Below are 16,310 nucleotides of genomic sequence, written 5' to 3' on the forward strand. Positions count from 1 at the left end.
CTTGTTTCGAGTCAAAATATCTAAAATTCTTACATTAAGAAACATTTACTAGACAAGTACAAATTATTGTCTTGTTTTGGGGAAAAAATAACTCTAAATGAAGAGAGTTTTTGCTTAAAATAAGATAAATAATCTGCCAATGGGGTGAGAAAAATAATCTTAATTCAAACAGAAAACAAGATTATTTTCCTCACCCCATTGGCAGATTATTTATCTTATTTTAAGCAAAAACTCTCTTCATTTTGAGTTATTTTTTCCCAAAACAAGACAATTACTTTTGCTTGTCTAGTAAATGTTTCTTAATGTAAGAATTTTAGATATTTTGACTAAAACAAGACAAAAATACTGAGGAAGAAGAGCATTTTTAGCAGCTTCAGTGTTAAACAGGACAATACTGCAGCAGAATTAGATTTGGCTGTACAGTCGTTCTGGAGTAAACAGTGATGTTATCAGCTTATTTTAATTTATCAGAGAGAGACAATGCTGGCACATCAGTATTATAGTTTATAGAATTAAATAAGACCTCATTAATACATTTATTTGGATAAAATCATATGACACACATTTATGATTATTATCAGTTCATATTTTTGTGGAAACTGATGCATTTTATTTCTCAGGATTTTTCCGTCACTTTTGATCAATTTAATGCGTCCCTGATGAATAAAAGTAATACTTTCTTTAAAAAAAATATGAACCCCCCACTTTTAAAAGATCTTATATATTCACATCTCAGTGCTTTCTGTGACATACGATACAATCCAGCAGATAAGATCTCCCGCATTAATAACCACGAGAAGAGTTTGTGATTTAGGGAATGTTTTAATCATTGAGTGTTTGCAACTAACCCAGTGTGAGTGTCAGGGATGGAGCCCGTGATGTGTGAGTGTGTGTGTGTGTGTGTGTGTGTGTGTGTGTGTGTGTGTGTGTGTGTGTGTGTGTGTGTGTGTGTGTGTGTGTGTGTGTGTGTGTGTGTGTGTGTGTGTCGAGGGCTAGGCTTCCTCAGTGTATTTTGTGTTGGTGAAGTCTGCGCTCAGGAGAGGCTGGAACTGGTTTCTTCTCCTCCGCTGGATGAACAGAAGCAGCAGCAGAAGCCCGAGGAATATTCCTCCCAGTGTGCTTCCCAACACAAACACGGTAGATCCACCATCTGTGTCTGCACACACACACACACACACACACACACACACACACAAACACACACACACACACGTCAAACAACTGGAATCAGTAAGGTTCATCTCTTCTGCTCACCAAAGCTGCACACTGCAATGCTCTTCTTATTTAGTATTTTGGTCTTGTTTCCAGTCTAAATATTCTTAAATCAAGATGCATTTACTAGATATTTTTTCTTGTTTTCTTCTTTAAAATGTGTTTTGTTTAGTTTTTACAGGAGGTTTTCAGTAATCCCTCTTGTAGAGTCATGTGACGTTTCCCCACAGTTTTTAAACACTGATCAGTTTATAACTAAATAAATGAAGACGGTTCCTCTTGGCCATATTTAGGAAGTATGCTTCAATTTTCTGAAAAGATTAAAGATTGCTTTAGTTGGCATACACCTGAAGCACGTCTCATAAAATGTTATAAATGTAATCGTCTGGGAGAAAGCAGTGTGAGAATATCAGATGTGTATCAGTGTATTGGATCCGTGCATTCGGCCTTAAAGTGACAGCAGCTTTGTAACTTTTCTACAAGTATTTAAATGAGTTTAAGTTAGTCGTCTGCTAGTGTGTCAGATGGAGCGTCACTGACTGGCTTAAACCATGATGGCATAATGTGCATTTATACAACTATAATACAATAATGTGTTTAAAAAAGAGTTTGATACTTAAGTGCTTTTGAAATCTAATACTTCTGAACTTTACTTCAGTAAAAATCTGTGTTTACAACTTTCACTTGTAACGGAGGAATATTTGACCAGCAGTGCTGTTACTTTTCCTCAAGTTATAGAGGTGTGTAGTTTGTCCCCCTCTTGAATAATAAGACCACGTGGATGTTTCTTACCTTCGAGCTCAATGGCGTAGGAATATCCCAGCTGTTCAGACGCCACGTAGAGCTCCTCATTGGTCACCGGTGGGAAGAAGGGAACCATGTTATAATGCCGGTTGTGTCCGATGGGAGCCATCTCGTCCGGAAAGCTGGCGTTCTCACGGGAGCGCCGCATCCATTCCTCAAATATGGCATCGGTGAATGCGTGAAGCACCTGTGCGGCCGTGAGGGAGATCCAGGATCAGCGTTTGGGCGGATTGGGACTGTCACTGCCAGCCACATTTGGGAACCGGCTTCCTGAACAGATCCGCTGTGCTCCAACAGTACTGGACCCACTTTATATTAGCTGGCCTTAACTACTATATACTAACATTTTAATGAATCATATTTTTTGATGTAAGTACAGTACATAGTACTTAAGGCCAGCTAATATAAAGGGCCAGAGTAAACCCAGACTCTAATCACATCTGTTCAGCGGAGCATTGACTGAATGATCACACCTCATCTCTTTATTCTTTTTATAATTGTTTTAGTTTACCTTTGTTCTTATCTCTGGTTATTGTTTATTTTATATGTTCTTTTGAGTTAAATATGACGAGTGAAAACTGGGTTTGATGGAAATAGTAAGTTTGACAGTAAGTTTTGAGTATGTGTAAATCTGTGGAGGGTATGATGAGTGAGAATGGGTTTAACAAGAAGGTGAAAATCAGGGAAGAGTGATCAAAATGGATGTTATGAACGTGTTTGAGAAAGAAATGAATGAGAGGTGTTCTAATTAAGATGGTACATGTATGTAGGCTGTAAACTGAAGAATGTTTGTTTTTATATCAGACCATTATTGTGGATCTGACCATTTTATTTTATTTTTTAAATTATCTTTACAGCTGTTTTATCTATCCTTGTTTTATATTTTTAATTCATCCATATGGTATTCTTTTTTCTCATGCATATGTTATCACTATTTTAATTCCTTTCTGTGTAAAGCACTTTGAATTGCCATTGGTTATGAAATGTGCTATACAAATAAACTTGCCTTGCCCATTGAATGTGTCTGGTGTGTTATATTACCAGGAATATGGGGTCGTTGGCGGCGGAGTGGGACAGAGCACTGGTCCCATTTAGGAACTGATGCACCAGATTATGGAGGTTCGACACAGAATCGTCCAGCTCACCATCCGGCCGATCGTATCCTTCCAATGCGTTCCTACAGCGAGAGAACATTACTCATATCGTGCTGAAGGAGTTTGATTAAAAATCACTTATAATGAAAGACAGAATATACTCTATATCGCCAGAAGTGTTGTGCCGCCTCTACACACACATGATCTCCCCATTGTTAACCCGTGGGGTTTAATCTGGAGTCGGCCCACCCTCTCTAACAGCTCCAGCTCTTCTGGGAAGGCTTTCCTCAAGGTTTAGGAGTGTGTTTATGGGGATTTTTGCCCATTCTTCTAGAAGCTCATTTGTGAGGTCAGGCACTGATGTTGGACGAGAAGGCCTGGCTCTCAGTCTCCGCTCTAATTCATCCCAAAGCTGTTCTATCGGGTTGAGCTCAGGACTCTGTGCAGGCCAGTCCAGTTCCTCCACACCAAACTCCTCATCCATGTCTTTATGGAGCGACGCTTTGTGCACTGGAGCGCAGTCATGCTGGGACAGGAAGGGGCCGTCCACAAACTGATCCCACAAAGATGAGAGCATGAAATTGTCCAAAATGTCTTGGTGAAGCATTAAAGGGTTTGTTCACCCAAAAATGAAATTTCTTTCATTAATGACTCGCCCCAATGTCGCTCCACACCCGTAAGAACTCTGTTCATCCTGGGAACACAGTTTAAGATATTTTAGATTTAGTCCGAGGGCTTTCTGTCCTTTGAATGTAAGTGTATGCACACTATACTGTCCATGTCTAGAAAGGGAATAAGAACATCATCACAGTAGTCCATATGAGACATCAGTGGGTTAATTAGAGTCTCTTGAAGCATCCAAAATACATTTGGGTCCAAAAATAACAAAAACTACGACTTTATTCAGCATTGGCTTCTCTTCCGCGTTCCTCAAATAAAGATTCAAACGGTCATGATTCAAGATTGGGATAGCGTGTCAAACTGCTGAAATCACGTGACATTGGCGATGTTAATCACAAATCTATCTGCTGATTCATAATCGTTTGATTCTTTATTTGAGGTTTGAAAACAAACGCGAAAGAGAAGACAATTCTGAATAAAGTCTTTTTTTTTGTTTTGTTATTTTTGGACCCAAATGTATTTTGGATGCTTCAAGAGACTCTAATTAACCCACTGATGTCTCATATGGACTACTGTGATGATGTTTTTATTCCCTTTCTGGACATGGACAGTATAGTGTGCATAGACTTGCATTCAAATCTAAAATATTTTAAACTGTGTTCCGAGGATGAACAGAGTTCTTATGGGTGTGAAACTACATTGGGGCGAGTCATTAATGAATTTTTGGGTGAACTAACCCTTAAAGAGTTCCTTTCACTGGAACTAAGGGACCAACCCCTGAAAAACAATCCCAGCCCATAATCCCCCCTCCACCAAACTTGGACTGCACAATGCAGTCAGACGAGTCCTGTTCTCCTAAATTCTGATTTGGAGGGGTGTCCCAAATCTTTTGGCAATATAGTGTATATACTTGTTTTTTTATCAGTTTGACATCATAAATCATCTCTTATTTAACTGTAAAATTACTGCCGTACTTCTCCTTTTGTGTTGTACGCAGATGTAGAAACTCTGCGAGATTACCTGAAGCTGAAAGTGGAGTTGGTGAAGTACGGCGGACTGTCGAACTCTCGCAGGTTTAGGCAACTCCTGACGTCATTCATGGTTGGTAAAGTTACATTAGGGTCCTGCATGATTCCCCTACGCAGGGATCCCTCGCTGGTGCCGTTGCACAGAGTCACCTGACGATTATATTCATCCAGACTGGAGGAGGAGGAGGAAGAGCAATCGTTACGGGATTCTGGAGTGAGAGAGTCTCATTCTGCTCCCTAGTTTAGAAGTAAGTGGACTGATTAGACTAGAATATCGGGCTGAGCTTTGGTGTTGTTTGGTGGCGGTGTGAGTACTACAAGCCCTCAAAGTCTCAAGACTCTATGACTTACAGGGCTATTCAAATCTAATGCTGCGTCCACACAGGACGTGAATGACAAGATTAAATTGTGCTATTCGCATGAAGTTGGATGCGTGAACATTTTGAATCTATCCGCTTCATTCGCTCGTGAAATTTGCTTTATTCAGGTGTGACATTCACTACACAACAGACGTGAATTTGCATAATGGGAGGGGCTTCTGCCAGGCAGAGGCAGCCATCAGAAGCACTAGCCGAGTTAAGGCCGCTCTCGCTGGGATTGATGAGCACCGCTGATCGCCTGGGTCTCACACCTCCGAAAACGCCAGATCAAATGTTCAAATAGACGCTCTCTTAATAAATAAACCACATATTTGAGCTTTCAACAACTACATTCTCGCCTGAAAAACTCTTAAAACTACATTTTGTGACAAAATAACAGTAGTATTTTTAAATCACTCTGGCCTCTGGGTTTCCCATCCGTCACTTCACCACCTGACAGCAGCAAGCAGGCTCCTGATTGGTTAACGCAGAATGCTTGTCCGCGTCTCTGCATTGACTTAACATGTAAATCACTCGCACGAATCTTGTCATTCGCGACCGGTGTGAACGCAGCATTACCCTGGAGGGCCAATGCGGTGCAGATTTTAGCTCCAACCCTAATCAAACACACCTGAACATGCTAATCAATGTCTTCAGGATCTTTAGAGAATCACAGGTGGATGTGTTTGATCAGGGTTGATGCTAAACTCTGCAGAGCATTGGCCCTCCAGGGCAAGATTTGAATAGACTTACGGTCTGCCCAATCCATTTTAGGGGAAAATGCTAATCATTGGACATTTTAACAATTACAGCAGATTTTCAGCTCTTGAACACCTAATAAAAAATGTTTTGCATTGAAGATGTTGGTCTAGTGGCTCCTTAGACAGTTCTCTGTCCTCTTTTCTGCTACTTTTTCTATTAGAATGACAGTATGATACTTGCCGCAGATTGTAAAACCATGAGTCCGTTTAACTCTTTTAATATTGTGCCAGATGAAGCATCTGCTTGGGCTCTAACAGCAGAGATGTGATATCTGTACCTGTCGCACACCACGGTCCAGCGGGCGAAGCGGGATCTGGGGCTGATTCGGGACGGGTCCGCTGGGTCTCGGCCTCCTAGCAGAGCATCAGTGCACACGTCACACTCCGAACGGCCCGTTGCAAACTTCCAGTATGGCACCGCGAAGTTCTCATTACCGGTGAGTTTCTGATGGGAAGAGAACACAAGCTGCTTTTGTCTGGGAAAACCTCATTCTAAAGGAATGTAGAGCTCATAACTTTTCTCAAATTTGTTAAGTAAAATCAGTTATTTAATTTAATGTTTTATTTAGTTAGAGTTAGTGTATTTCTGACCTGTAGTTAGAGTTAGTGTAGTTCTGACCTGTAGTTAGAATTATTGTAGTTCTGACCTGTAGTTAGAGTTAGTGTAGTTCTGACCTGTAGTTAGAGTTAGTGTAGTTCTGACCTGTAGTTAGTGTTAGTGTAGTTCTGACCTGTAGTTAGAGTTAGTGTTAGTGTAGATCTGACCTGTAGTTAGAGTTAGTGTTAGTGTAGTTCTGACCTGTAGTTAGAGTTAGTGTTAGTGTAGTTCTGACCTGTAGTTAGAATTAGTGTAGTTCTGACCTGTAGTTAGAGTAAGTGTAGTTCTGACCTGTAGTTAGAATTAGTGTAGTTCTGACCTGTAGTTAGAGTTACTGTTAGTTTAGTTCTGACCTGTAGTTAGAGTTAGTGTAGTTCTGACCTGTCGTCAGTGTTAGGGTAGTTCTGACCTGTAGTTAGAATTAGTGTAGTTCTGACCTGTAGTTAGAGTTAGTGTAGTTCTGACCTGTAGTTAGAGTTAGTGTAGTTCTGCCATGTAGTTAGTGTAGTTCTGACCTGTAGTTAGAGTTAGTGTAGTTCTGACCTGTAGTTAGAGTTAGTGTAGTTCTGACATGTAGTTAGTGTAGTTCTGACCTGTAGTTAGTGTTAGTGTAGTTCTGACCTGTAGTTAGAGTTAGTGTTAGTGTAGTTCTGACCTGTAGTTACAATTAGTGTAGTTCTGACCTGTAGTTAGGTTAGTGTAGTTCTGACCTGTAGTTAGTGTTAGTGTAGTTCTGACCTGTAGTTAGAGTTAGTGTAGTTCTGACCTGTAGTCAGTGTTAGAGTAGTTCTGACCTGTAGTTAGAGTTAGGGTAGTTCTGACCTGTAGTTAGAATTAGTGTAGTTCTGACCTGTAGTTAGAGTTAGTGTAGTTCTGACATGTAGTTAGTGTAGTTCTGACCTGTAGTTAGTGTTAGTGTAGTTCTGACCTGTAGTTAGTGTTAGTGTAGTTCTGACCTGTAGTTAGAGTTAGTGTTAGTGTAGATCTGACCTGTAGTTAGAGTTAGTGTTAGTGTAGTTCTGACCTGTAGTTAGAGTTAGTGTAGTTCTGACCTGTAGTTAGAATTAGTGTAGTTCTGACCTGTAGTTAGAGTAAGTGTAGTTCTGACCTGTAGTTAGAATTAGTGTAGTTCTGACCTGTAGTTAGAGTTACTGTTAGTTTAGTTCTGACCTGTAGTTAGAGTTAGTGTAGTTCTGACCTGTCGTCAGTGTTAGGGTAGTTCTGACCTGTAGTTAGAATTAGTGTAGTTCTGACCTGTAGTTAGAGTTAGTGTAGTTCTGACCTGTAGTTAGAGTTAGTGTAGTTCTGCCATGTAGTTAGTGTAGTTCTGACCTGTAGTTAGAGTTAGTGTAGTTCTGACCTGTAGTTAGAGTTAGTGTAGTTCTGACATGTAGTTAGTGTAGTTCTGACCTGTAGTTAGTGTTAGTGTAGTTCTGACCTGTAGTTAGAGTTGGTGTTAGTGTAGTTCTGACCTGTAGTTACAATTAGTGTAGTTCTGACCTGTAGTTAGGTTAGTGTAGTTCTGACCTGTAGTTAGTGTTAGTGTAGTTCTGACCTGTAGTTAGAATTAGTGTAGTTCTGACCTGTAGTTAGAGTTACTGTTAGTTTAGTTCTGACCTGTAGTTAGAGTTAGTGTAGTTCTGACCTGTCGTCAGTGTTAGGGTAGTTCTGACCTGTAGTTAGAATTAGTGTAGTTCTGACCTGTAGTTAGAGTAGTTCTGACCTGTAGTTAGTGTTAGTGTAGTTCTGACCCGTAGTTAGTGTTAGTGTAGTTCTGACCTGTAGTTAGAATTATTGTAGTTCTGACCTGTAGTTAGAGTTAGTGTAGTTCTGACCTGTAGTTAGAGTTAGTGTAGTTCTGACCTGTAGTTAGAGTTAGTGTAGTTCTGACCTGTAGTTAGTGTTAGTGTAGTTCTGACCTGTAGTTAGAGTTAGTGTTAGTGTAGATCTGACCTGTAGTTAGAGTTAGTGTTAGTGTAGTTCTGACCTGTAGTTAGAGTTAGTGTTAGTGTAGTTCTGACCTGTAGTTAGAATTAGTGTAGTTCTGACCTGTAGTTAGAGTAAGTGTAGTTCTGACCTGTAGTTAGAATTAGTGTAGTTCTGACCTGTAGTTAGAGTTACTGTTAGTTTAGTTCTGACCTGTAGTTAGAGTTAGTGTAGTTCTGACCTGTCGTCAGTGTTAGGGTAGTTCTGACCTGTAGTTAGAATTAGTGTAGTTCTGACCTGTAGTTAGAGTTAGTGTAGTTCTGACCTGTAGTTAGAGTTAGTGTAGTTCTGCCATGTAGTTAGTGTAGTTCTGACCTGTAGTTAGTGTTAGTGTAGTTCTGACCTGTAGTTAGAGTTAGTGTTAGTGTAGTTCTGACCTGTAGTTACAATTAGTGTAGTTCTGACCTGTAGTTAGGTTAGTGTAGTTCTGACCTGTAGTTAGTGTTAGTGTAGTTCTGACCTGTAGTTAGAGTTAGTGTAGTTCTGACCTGTAGTCAGTGTTAGAGTAGTTCTGACCTGTAGTTAGAGTTAGGGTAGTTCTGACCTGTAGTTAGAATTAGTGTAGTTCTGACCTGTAGTTAGAGTTAGTGTAGTTCTGACATGTAGTTAGTGTAGTTCTGACCTGTAGTTAGTGTTAGTGTAGTTCTGACCCGTAGTTAGTGTTAGTGTAGTTCTGACCCGTAGTTAGTGTTAGTGTAGTTCTGACCTGTAGTTAGAGTTTGTGTAGTTCTGCCCTGTAGTTAGAGTTAGTGTAGTTCTGACCTGTAGTTAGAGTTAGTGTTAGTGTAGTTCTGACCCGTAGTTAGTGTTAGTGTAGTTCTGACCTGTAGTTAGAGTTAGTGTAGTTCTGCCCTGTAGTTAGAGTTAGTGTAGTTCTGACCTGTAGTTAGAGTTAGTGTTAGTGTAGTTCTGACCTGTAGTTAGTGTTAGTGTAGTTCTGACCTGTAGCTAGAGTTAGGGTTAGTGTAGTTCTGACCTGTAGTTAGAGTTAGTGTTAGTGTAGTTCTGACCTGTAGTTAGAGTTACTGTTAGTGTAGTTCTGACCTGTAGTTAGAGTTAGTGTAGTTCTGACCTGTAGTTAGAGTTAGTGTAGTTCTGACCTGTAGTTAGTGTTAGTGTAGTTCTCTGACCTGTAGTTAGAGTTAGTGTTAGTGTAGTTCTGACCTGTAGTTAGAGTTACTGTTAGTGTACTTCTGACCTGTAGTTAGAGTTAGTGTTAGTGTAGTTCTGACCTGTAGTTAGTGTTAGTGTAGTTCTGACCTGTAGTTAGAGTTAGGGTTGGTGTAGTTCTGACCTGTAGTTAGAGTTACTGTTAGTGTAGTTCTGACCTGTAGTTAGAGTTACTGTTAGTGTAGTTCTGACCTGTAGTTAGAGTTAGTTTTAGTGTAGTTCTGACCTGTAGTTAGAGTTAGTGTTAGTGTAGTTCTGACCTGTAGTTAGAGTTACTGTTAGTGTAGTTCTGACCTGTAGTTAGAGTTACTGTTAGTGTAGTTCTGACCTGTAGTTAGAGTTACTGTTAGTGTAGTTCTGACCTGTAGTTAGAGTTAGTGTTAGTGTAGTTCTGACCTGTAGTTAGAGTTAATGTAGCTCTGACCTGTAGTTTGAGTTAGTGTAGTTCTGACCTGTAGTTAGAGTTTGTGTAGTTAGACTACAGGTGTAGTTCTGACCTGTAGTTAGAATTATTGTTAGTGTAGTTCTGACCTGTAGTTAGAGTTAGTGTTAGTGTAGTTCTGACCTGTAGTTAGAATTAGTGTTAGTGTAGTTCTGACCTGTAGTTAGAGTTAGTGTTAGTGTAGTTCTGACCTGTAGTTAGAGTTAGTGTTGGTGTAGTTCTGACCTGTAGTTTGAGTTAGTGTTAGTGTAGTTCTGTTCTGTAGTTAGAGTTACTGTTAGTGTAGTTCTGGTCTGTAGTTAGAGTTAGTTTTAGTGTAGTTCTGACCTGTAGTTAGAGTTACTGTTAGTGTAGTTCTGGTCTGTAGTTAGAGTTAGTGTTAGTGTAGTTCTGACCTGTAGTTAGAGTTAGTGTTAGTGTAGTTCTGACCTGTAGTTAGAGTTAGTGTTGGTGTAGTTCTGACCTGTAGTTAGAGTTAGAGTTAGTGTAGTTCTGGTCTTTAGTTAGAGTTACTCTTAGTGTAGTTCTGACCTGTAGTTCTCTCTCCAGGCTGAGCAAATGGAAGCGATGCCAGGTGATGAATGCCGGACCCTTGTGGGAAAAGTCGATGGCTTTAAAAGGACGTCCTGGACCTGAAATCAGAAATCAGGTCTGTTATCATAATCACATCGTGCACCACCTAACCTACATTAGCAGGGCCCAATCAAATCCATTTTATTTCCCCAAATGCATTCCCTCCAGTTTTACATGTTTGGGATTCAATTTTAATGGTTAATTTTTTTTAAAAAAGTTAAATTAGTCCTTCCCCTAGGGTTAGGGACAGTTAGTCCTTCACCTAGGGTTAGGGACAGTTAGTCCTTCACCTAGGGTTAGGGTCAGTTAGTCCTTCACCTAGGGTTAGGGTCAGTTAGTCCTTCACCTAGGGTTAGGGACCGTTAGTCCTTCACCTAGGGTTAGGGACCGTTAGTCCTTCCCCTAGGGTTAGGGTCAGTTAGTCCTTCACCTAGGGTTAGGGTCAGTTAGTCCTTCACCTAGGGTTAGGGTCAGTTAGTCCTTCACCTAGGGTTAGGGTCAGTTAGACCTTCACCTAGGGTTAGGGTTAGTTAGTCCTTCACCTAGGATTAGGGACCGTTAGTCCTTCCCCTAGGGTTAGGGTCAGTTAGTCCTTCACCTAGGGTTAGGGTCAGTTAGTCCTTCACCTAGGGTTAGGGTCAGTTAGTCCTTCACCTAGTGTTGGGGTCAGTTAGTCCTTCACCTAGGGTTAGGGTCAGTTAGTCCTTCACCTAGGGTGAGGGTCAGTTAGTCCTTCACCTAGGGTTAGGGTCAGTTAGTCCTTCACCTAGGGTTAGGGTCAGTTAGTCCTTCACCTAGGGTTAGGGTTAGTTAGTCCTTCACCTAGGGTTAGGGACCGTTAGTCCTTCCCCTAAGGTTAGGGTCAGTTAGTCCTTCACCTAGGGTTAGGGTCAGTTAGTCCTTCACCTAGGGTTAGGGTCAGTTAGTCCTTCACTTAGTGTTAGGGTCAGTTAGTCCTTCACCTAGGGTTAGGGTCAGTTAATCCTTCACCTAGGGTTAGGGTCAGTTAGTCCTTCCCCTAGGGTTAGGGTCAGTTAGTCCTTCGCCTACAGTTATGGTCAGTTAGTCCTTCACCTAGGGTTAGGGTCAGTTAGTCCTTCACCTAGGGTTAGTGTCAGTTAGTCATTCACCTAGTGTTAGGGTCAGTTAGTCCTTCACCTAGGGTTAGGGTCAGTTAATCCTTCACCTAGGGTTAGGGTCAGTTAGTCCTTCCCCTAGGGTTCGGGTCAGTTAGTCCTTCGCCTACAGTTATGGTCAGTTAGTCCTTCACCTAGGGTTAGGGTCAGTTAGTCCTTCACCTAGGGTTAGTGTCAGTTAGTCCTTCACCTAGTGTTAGGGTCAGTTAGTCCTTCACCTAGGGTTTGGGCAAGTTAGTCCTTCACCTAGTTTTAGGGTCAATTAGTCCTTCGCATAGAGTTAGGGTTTGCTTAGTTAGTCCTTCACCTAGGGTCAGTGTTAGGCTCAGTTAGTCCTTCACCTACAGTTAGGTTAGGTTAAGGTCAGTTAGTCCTTCACCTAGGGTCAGTGTTAGGCTCAGTTAGTCCTTCAGCTAGAGTTAGGATTAGGTTAGGTTAGATTAGGTTAGGTTAGGGCCAGTTAGTCCTTCACCTAGGGTTAGGTAAATTAGTCCTTCACCTAAAGTTAGGTTTGCTCAGTTAGTCATTCACCTAGGTTTAGGCTCAGTTAGTCCTTCACCTAGGATTAGGTAAGGTTAGGTTAGGTTAAGTTAGGGTTAGGTTAGGGTCAGTTAGTCCTTCACCTAGGATTAGGGTTAGGTTAGGTTAGATTAGGTTAGGTTAGGGTTCGGGTCACTCATTCACCTAGGATTAGGGTTAGGTTAGGTTAGGTTAGGTTAGGGTTAAGTTAGGTTAGGTTAGGGTTAAGTTAATGTTAAGGCAAGTTAAGTTAAGTTAAGTTAAGTTAAGTTAAGTTAAGTTAAGTTAAGTTAGGTTAGGTTAGTTTAGGGTTCGGGTCAGTCCTTCACCTAGGATTAGGGTTAGGTTAGGTTAGGTTAGGGTTAAGTTAGGTAAGGTAAGGTAAGCTAGGTAAGGTAAGGTAAGGTAAGGTTAGGTTAGGTTAGGTTAAGTTAGGGTTAGGTTAGGGTTAAGTTAGGTTAGGTTAGGTAAGGATAGGTTAGGTTAAATTAGGGTTAGGTTAGGTTAGGGTCAGTTAGTCCTTCACCTAGGATTAAGGTTAGGTTAGATTAGGTTAGGTTAGGGTTGGTGTCAGTCCTTCACCTAGGATTCAGCTTAGGTTAGGTTAGGGTTAAGTTAGGTTAGGTTAGGTTAGATTAGGGTTAAGTTAGGTTAGATTAGGTTAGTTTAGGTTAGGTTAGGGTCAGTCCTTCACCTAGCAGCGTGTCCCGGACGGAGTAGTAGTGCTGCCAGACGAACAGGTCGTATATGGAGATGTTGCTGAACTGTGGCTCGGTGCCGTTGGGTCCCAGCAGGCCCAGCCAGTGCTGTGTGGCGATGACGTAGTCCGGGTGGATGCTGGTTTTGGCCCGGTCCAGAACACTGAGGAACTCCTGCAGCTCGGCGGAGCTCAGGGAGTGAATGTCCTTCCTCACCACTGGAGCTTTACGCCGCTCACAGTCAGGCCCCGTCCAGCCGAACTTACACTCGCCGCAGTTATAACCCGCAAAGTTCCCTGCACAGTACACTCATTTAAATCATTTAAATAATACAGAAATAGATGTAAACAGCCATAAACAAGTTCAACAATTTGACAATTAAAATAATGTTTCATACAAAATAGGTTCTGTCAAAATTAACGTGTTAACGCAAATTCATTTTAACGGCTTAACGCAGCGCACATTTTCTGTTTGATCCGTGGTGTAGCCCGTAGTTCGAGAAATCAAGATCAGCCATAGACGTAAAGGATGCAGCAGCAAACATTAATAGGCAAAGAGAAGGGTTAACATTAACATTACTATTCCAAATCAAGTGCATTTATAGCCTACATAAGTTACACTATTTTCTTTTTAACTTTTATTAGACTCCAGGTCGCGTTTTTACACTGAGCACATTTTCTGCTTTCCTTTGGTCACCTTAAGCTTGGCTTGCTCAGTTGGGGACACTAACATTATGAAGTTATTCAACTAAATATACAAATAACATTAATGAATTAGGTCTTATTTAATTCTATAAACTATAATCCTGATCTGCCAACATTGTCTCTCTATGATAAATTAAAATAAGCTGATAACATCACTGTTTACTCCAGAACGACTGTACAGCCAAATCTAATTCTGCTGCAGTATTGTCCTGTTTAACACTGAGAAGCTGCTCTGACACAATCGGCGCTGGAGAAGAGCGATAGAAAGATGCATTTACAACTGATAAAAATGTTCAATAAATTGTGATTAATCACGAGTTAACACATGACAATCTTGCGATTAATTGCGATTAAATATTTTAATCGATGGACAGCCCTAATATACTGCAAAAAATGCTTTTCTTACTTAGTATTTTTTTCTTTAAATTTAAATATGTAAAAAATTCTTACGTTAAGAAACATTTACTAGACAAGCAAATGTTTTTGTCTTGTTTTGTGAAAAATAACTCAAAATGAAGAGAGTTTTTGCTTAAAATAAGATAAATAATCTTGTGTTCTGTTTGAATTGGCAGATTATTTTGCTTATTTTATGCAAAAACTCTCTTCATCTTGAGTTATTTTTCACAAAACCAGACAAAAATATTTGCTTGTCTAGTAAATGCTTCTTAATGTACATATTTTTACATATTTGGACTTAAAACAAGACAAAAATACTAAGTACGATATTTTTTTTTTTTCCTGTGGATGTTTTATGTTTCTGCTCATAACTCCAGTAAAGCAGTGAAATATTCCTCCAGTGTAGATCATCTGTTCTCCATGTGAATATACAGTAAAGTGTGATTTATTCCTGTGATCATCAGTCAATCATCTTTATTTCTATCGCTCTTCTCCAGCGCCGATTGTGTCAGAGCAGCTTCAGTGTTAAACAGGACAATACTGCAGCAGAATTAGATTTGGCTGTACAGTCGTTCTGGAGTAAACAGTGATGTTATCAGCTTATTTTAATTTATCATAGAGAGACAATGTTGGCAGATCAGTATTAGAGTTTAGAGAATTAAATAAGACCTAATTCATACATTTTATTTGTATATTTAGTTGAATAACTCTGATCATAATGTTAGTGTCCCCAACTGAGCAAGCCAAGCCAAAGGCGACCAAAGGAACCGAAACTCCATCAGGGCATGATGGAGAAAAATAAACCTTAGAGAACCAGACTCAGTTCTCCTCTGGCCTATTAACACACAGCGGAGGATTATTATTCTGGACACTTTACAGCTCAGAAATCATATTAGAGCGCAATATTCAACATTTCTGACTATCATGCAAGATACGGGTTTATTTAGGATGCTTTTGATTAAACAAGAGCATGAATATTTGAAAGATCATCATCATAAAGGAAAAAATACAAAGTAAGAAAAGCATTTTTACAGTTTACTAACCAAAGCATCGGCAGGTCCGGTTGAAGAACTTGGTTGGCCATTTTTCCCGGTCGTCCACGTTCCTCAGTCTGTACGGTCCTCCCCAGGGTTTGGAGTCCAAATGAACATCGCTGCAGTTTCCGCGGCCGGACAGAACTCCGCATCGGTTCTCCGGGTCGGATCCCAGCGCCGGACAGCACTCTTTAGCCAATATTCGCTCCACAGTGCAGCAAACTCGAGGAAACTGAGCCTCTATCACCTCAATCCATCCCAGAAAGATCAGGGCCAAAATGACCATCCGTCTCGCCCTCATTACTGACCAATAACTCACTCTACCAATGTGTTCTTAAGGATTACATGCAGTTATACGCTGTCCTTCCACACATTACACGCTCGTTCTCCCATGGCTGGATTTATACGCAGGAATGGCAGGATTACTCCGGACGTCCCGTGGTCATCACCTGACTCCCTAATGCCAAGAAGAGCCCTGAGGGGACAAGCCTGCTCCTCAATGGGTTCAACTCTTCTACAGCAAACCAAACCGCAGTGGCTTTACGTCAGATGTGTGCTTTACGAGCATATCAAAGCATATTATACATTTATCAGCTGAGAAATATTCCTCATGATTGTGTTTCAGTCGACCGCAGGCACTGGGACTTTATGTGTTGTTTAGCTAACGTGTGTCTTTTCACACCGTTCATGATAGTTGCATTATCTTCACTGCAAAAACACTCTTCTTACTCAGTAACTGTGTCTTGTTTCCAGTCTAAATATCTAACAATTCTTAAATCAAGATGCATTTACTAGATCAGTAAAATGACATAATATATTTTTCCTTGTTTTCTGGAAAAAAAACATCTAAATGAAGAGAGTTTTTGCTTAAAACAGGCAAGATGATTTGCCAATGGGGTGAGAGAAATAATCTGATTTCTGATTAAATCTTGTTTCTTGTTTCCGAACAGAAATAAGATTATTTTTCTCACCCCATTGGCAGATCATTTTGCCTGTTTTAAGCAAAAACTCTCTTCATTTAGATGTTTTTTTTCCAGAAAACAAGCAAAAATATATTATGTCATTTTACTGATCTAGTAAATGCATCTTGATTTAAGAATTGTTAGATATTTAGACTGGAAACAAGAAAAAAAAAACTAAAATAGAAGAGCATTTTTTGCAGTGTTCCTGTTAAC

At 40.4% G+C, this 16,310-nt stretch overlaps 1 protein-coding gene across 1 annotated transcript; it reads right to left on the bottom strand.

The window, feature by feature from the left end:
• Positions 1–783: 783 nt before the first annotated feature.
• dct (dopachrome tautomerase) lies at positions 784–15,516 on the bottom strand. The gene is made up of 8 exons (XM_067445145.1): positions 15,145–15,516; positions 12,998–13,297; positions 10,607–10,707; positions 6,158–6,324; positions 4,752–4,931; positions 3,058–3,193; positions 2,005–2,203; positions 784–1,156 (listed from the first exon to the last, which is right to left on the bottom strand). Exons 1-8 carry the CDS (start codon positions 15,434–15,436, stop codon positions 993–995), a joined length of 1,539 nt encoding a protein of 512 aa, XP_067301246.1. The 5' UTR covers positions 15,437–15,516; the 3' UTR covers positions 784–992.
• Positions 15,517–16,310: the final 794 nt, after the last annotated feature.

Source organism: Pseudorasbora parva, chromosome 5 (assembly GCF_024679245.1).
Source record: "Pseudorasbora parva isolate DD20220531a chromosome 5, ASM2467924v1, whole genome shotgun sequence".
Lineage (NCBI taxonomy): Eukaryota > Metazoa > Chordata > Actinopteri > Cypriniformes > Gobionidae > Pseudorasbora > Pseudorasbora parva.

What these genes read in the sequence shown, in the direction of transcription:
- dct (XM_067445145.1), bottom strand. Translation starts at nt 15,436, where the DNA reads ATGAGGGCGAGACGGATGGTCATTTTGGCCCTGATCTTTCTGGGATGG. An exon ending in CGTCCGGGACACGCTGCTAG is followed by an intron (nt 10,708 to 12,997) that starts GTGAAGGACTGA and finishes TTCTGATTTCAG; the next exon opens with GTCCAGGACGTCCTTTTAAA. An exon ending in CCAACGACCCCATATTCCTG is followed by an intron (nt 2,204 to 3,057) that starts GTAATATAACAC and finishes ACGGCCGCACAG; the next exon opens with GTGCTTCACGCATTCACCGA.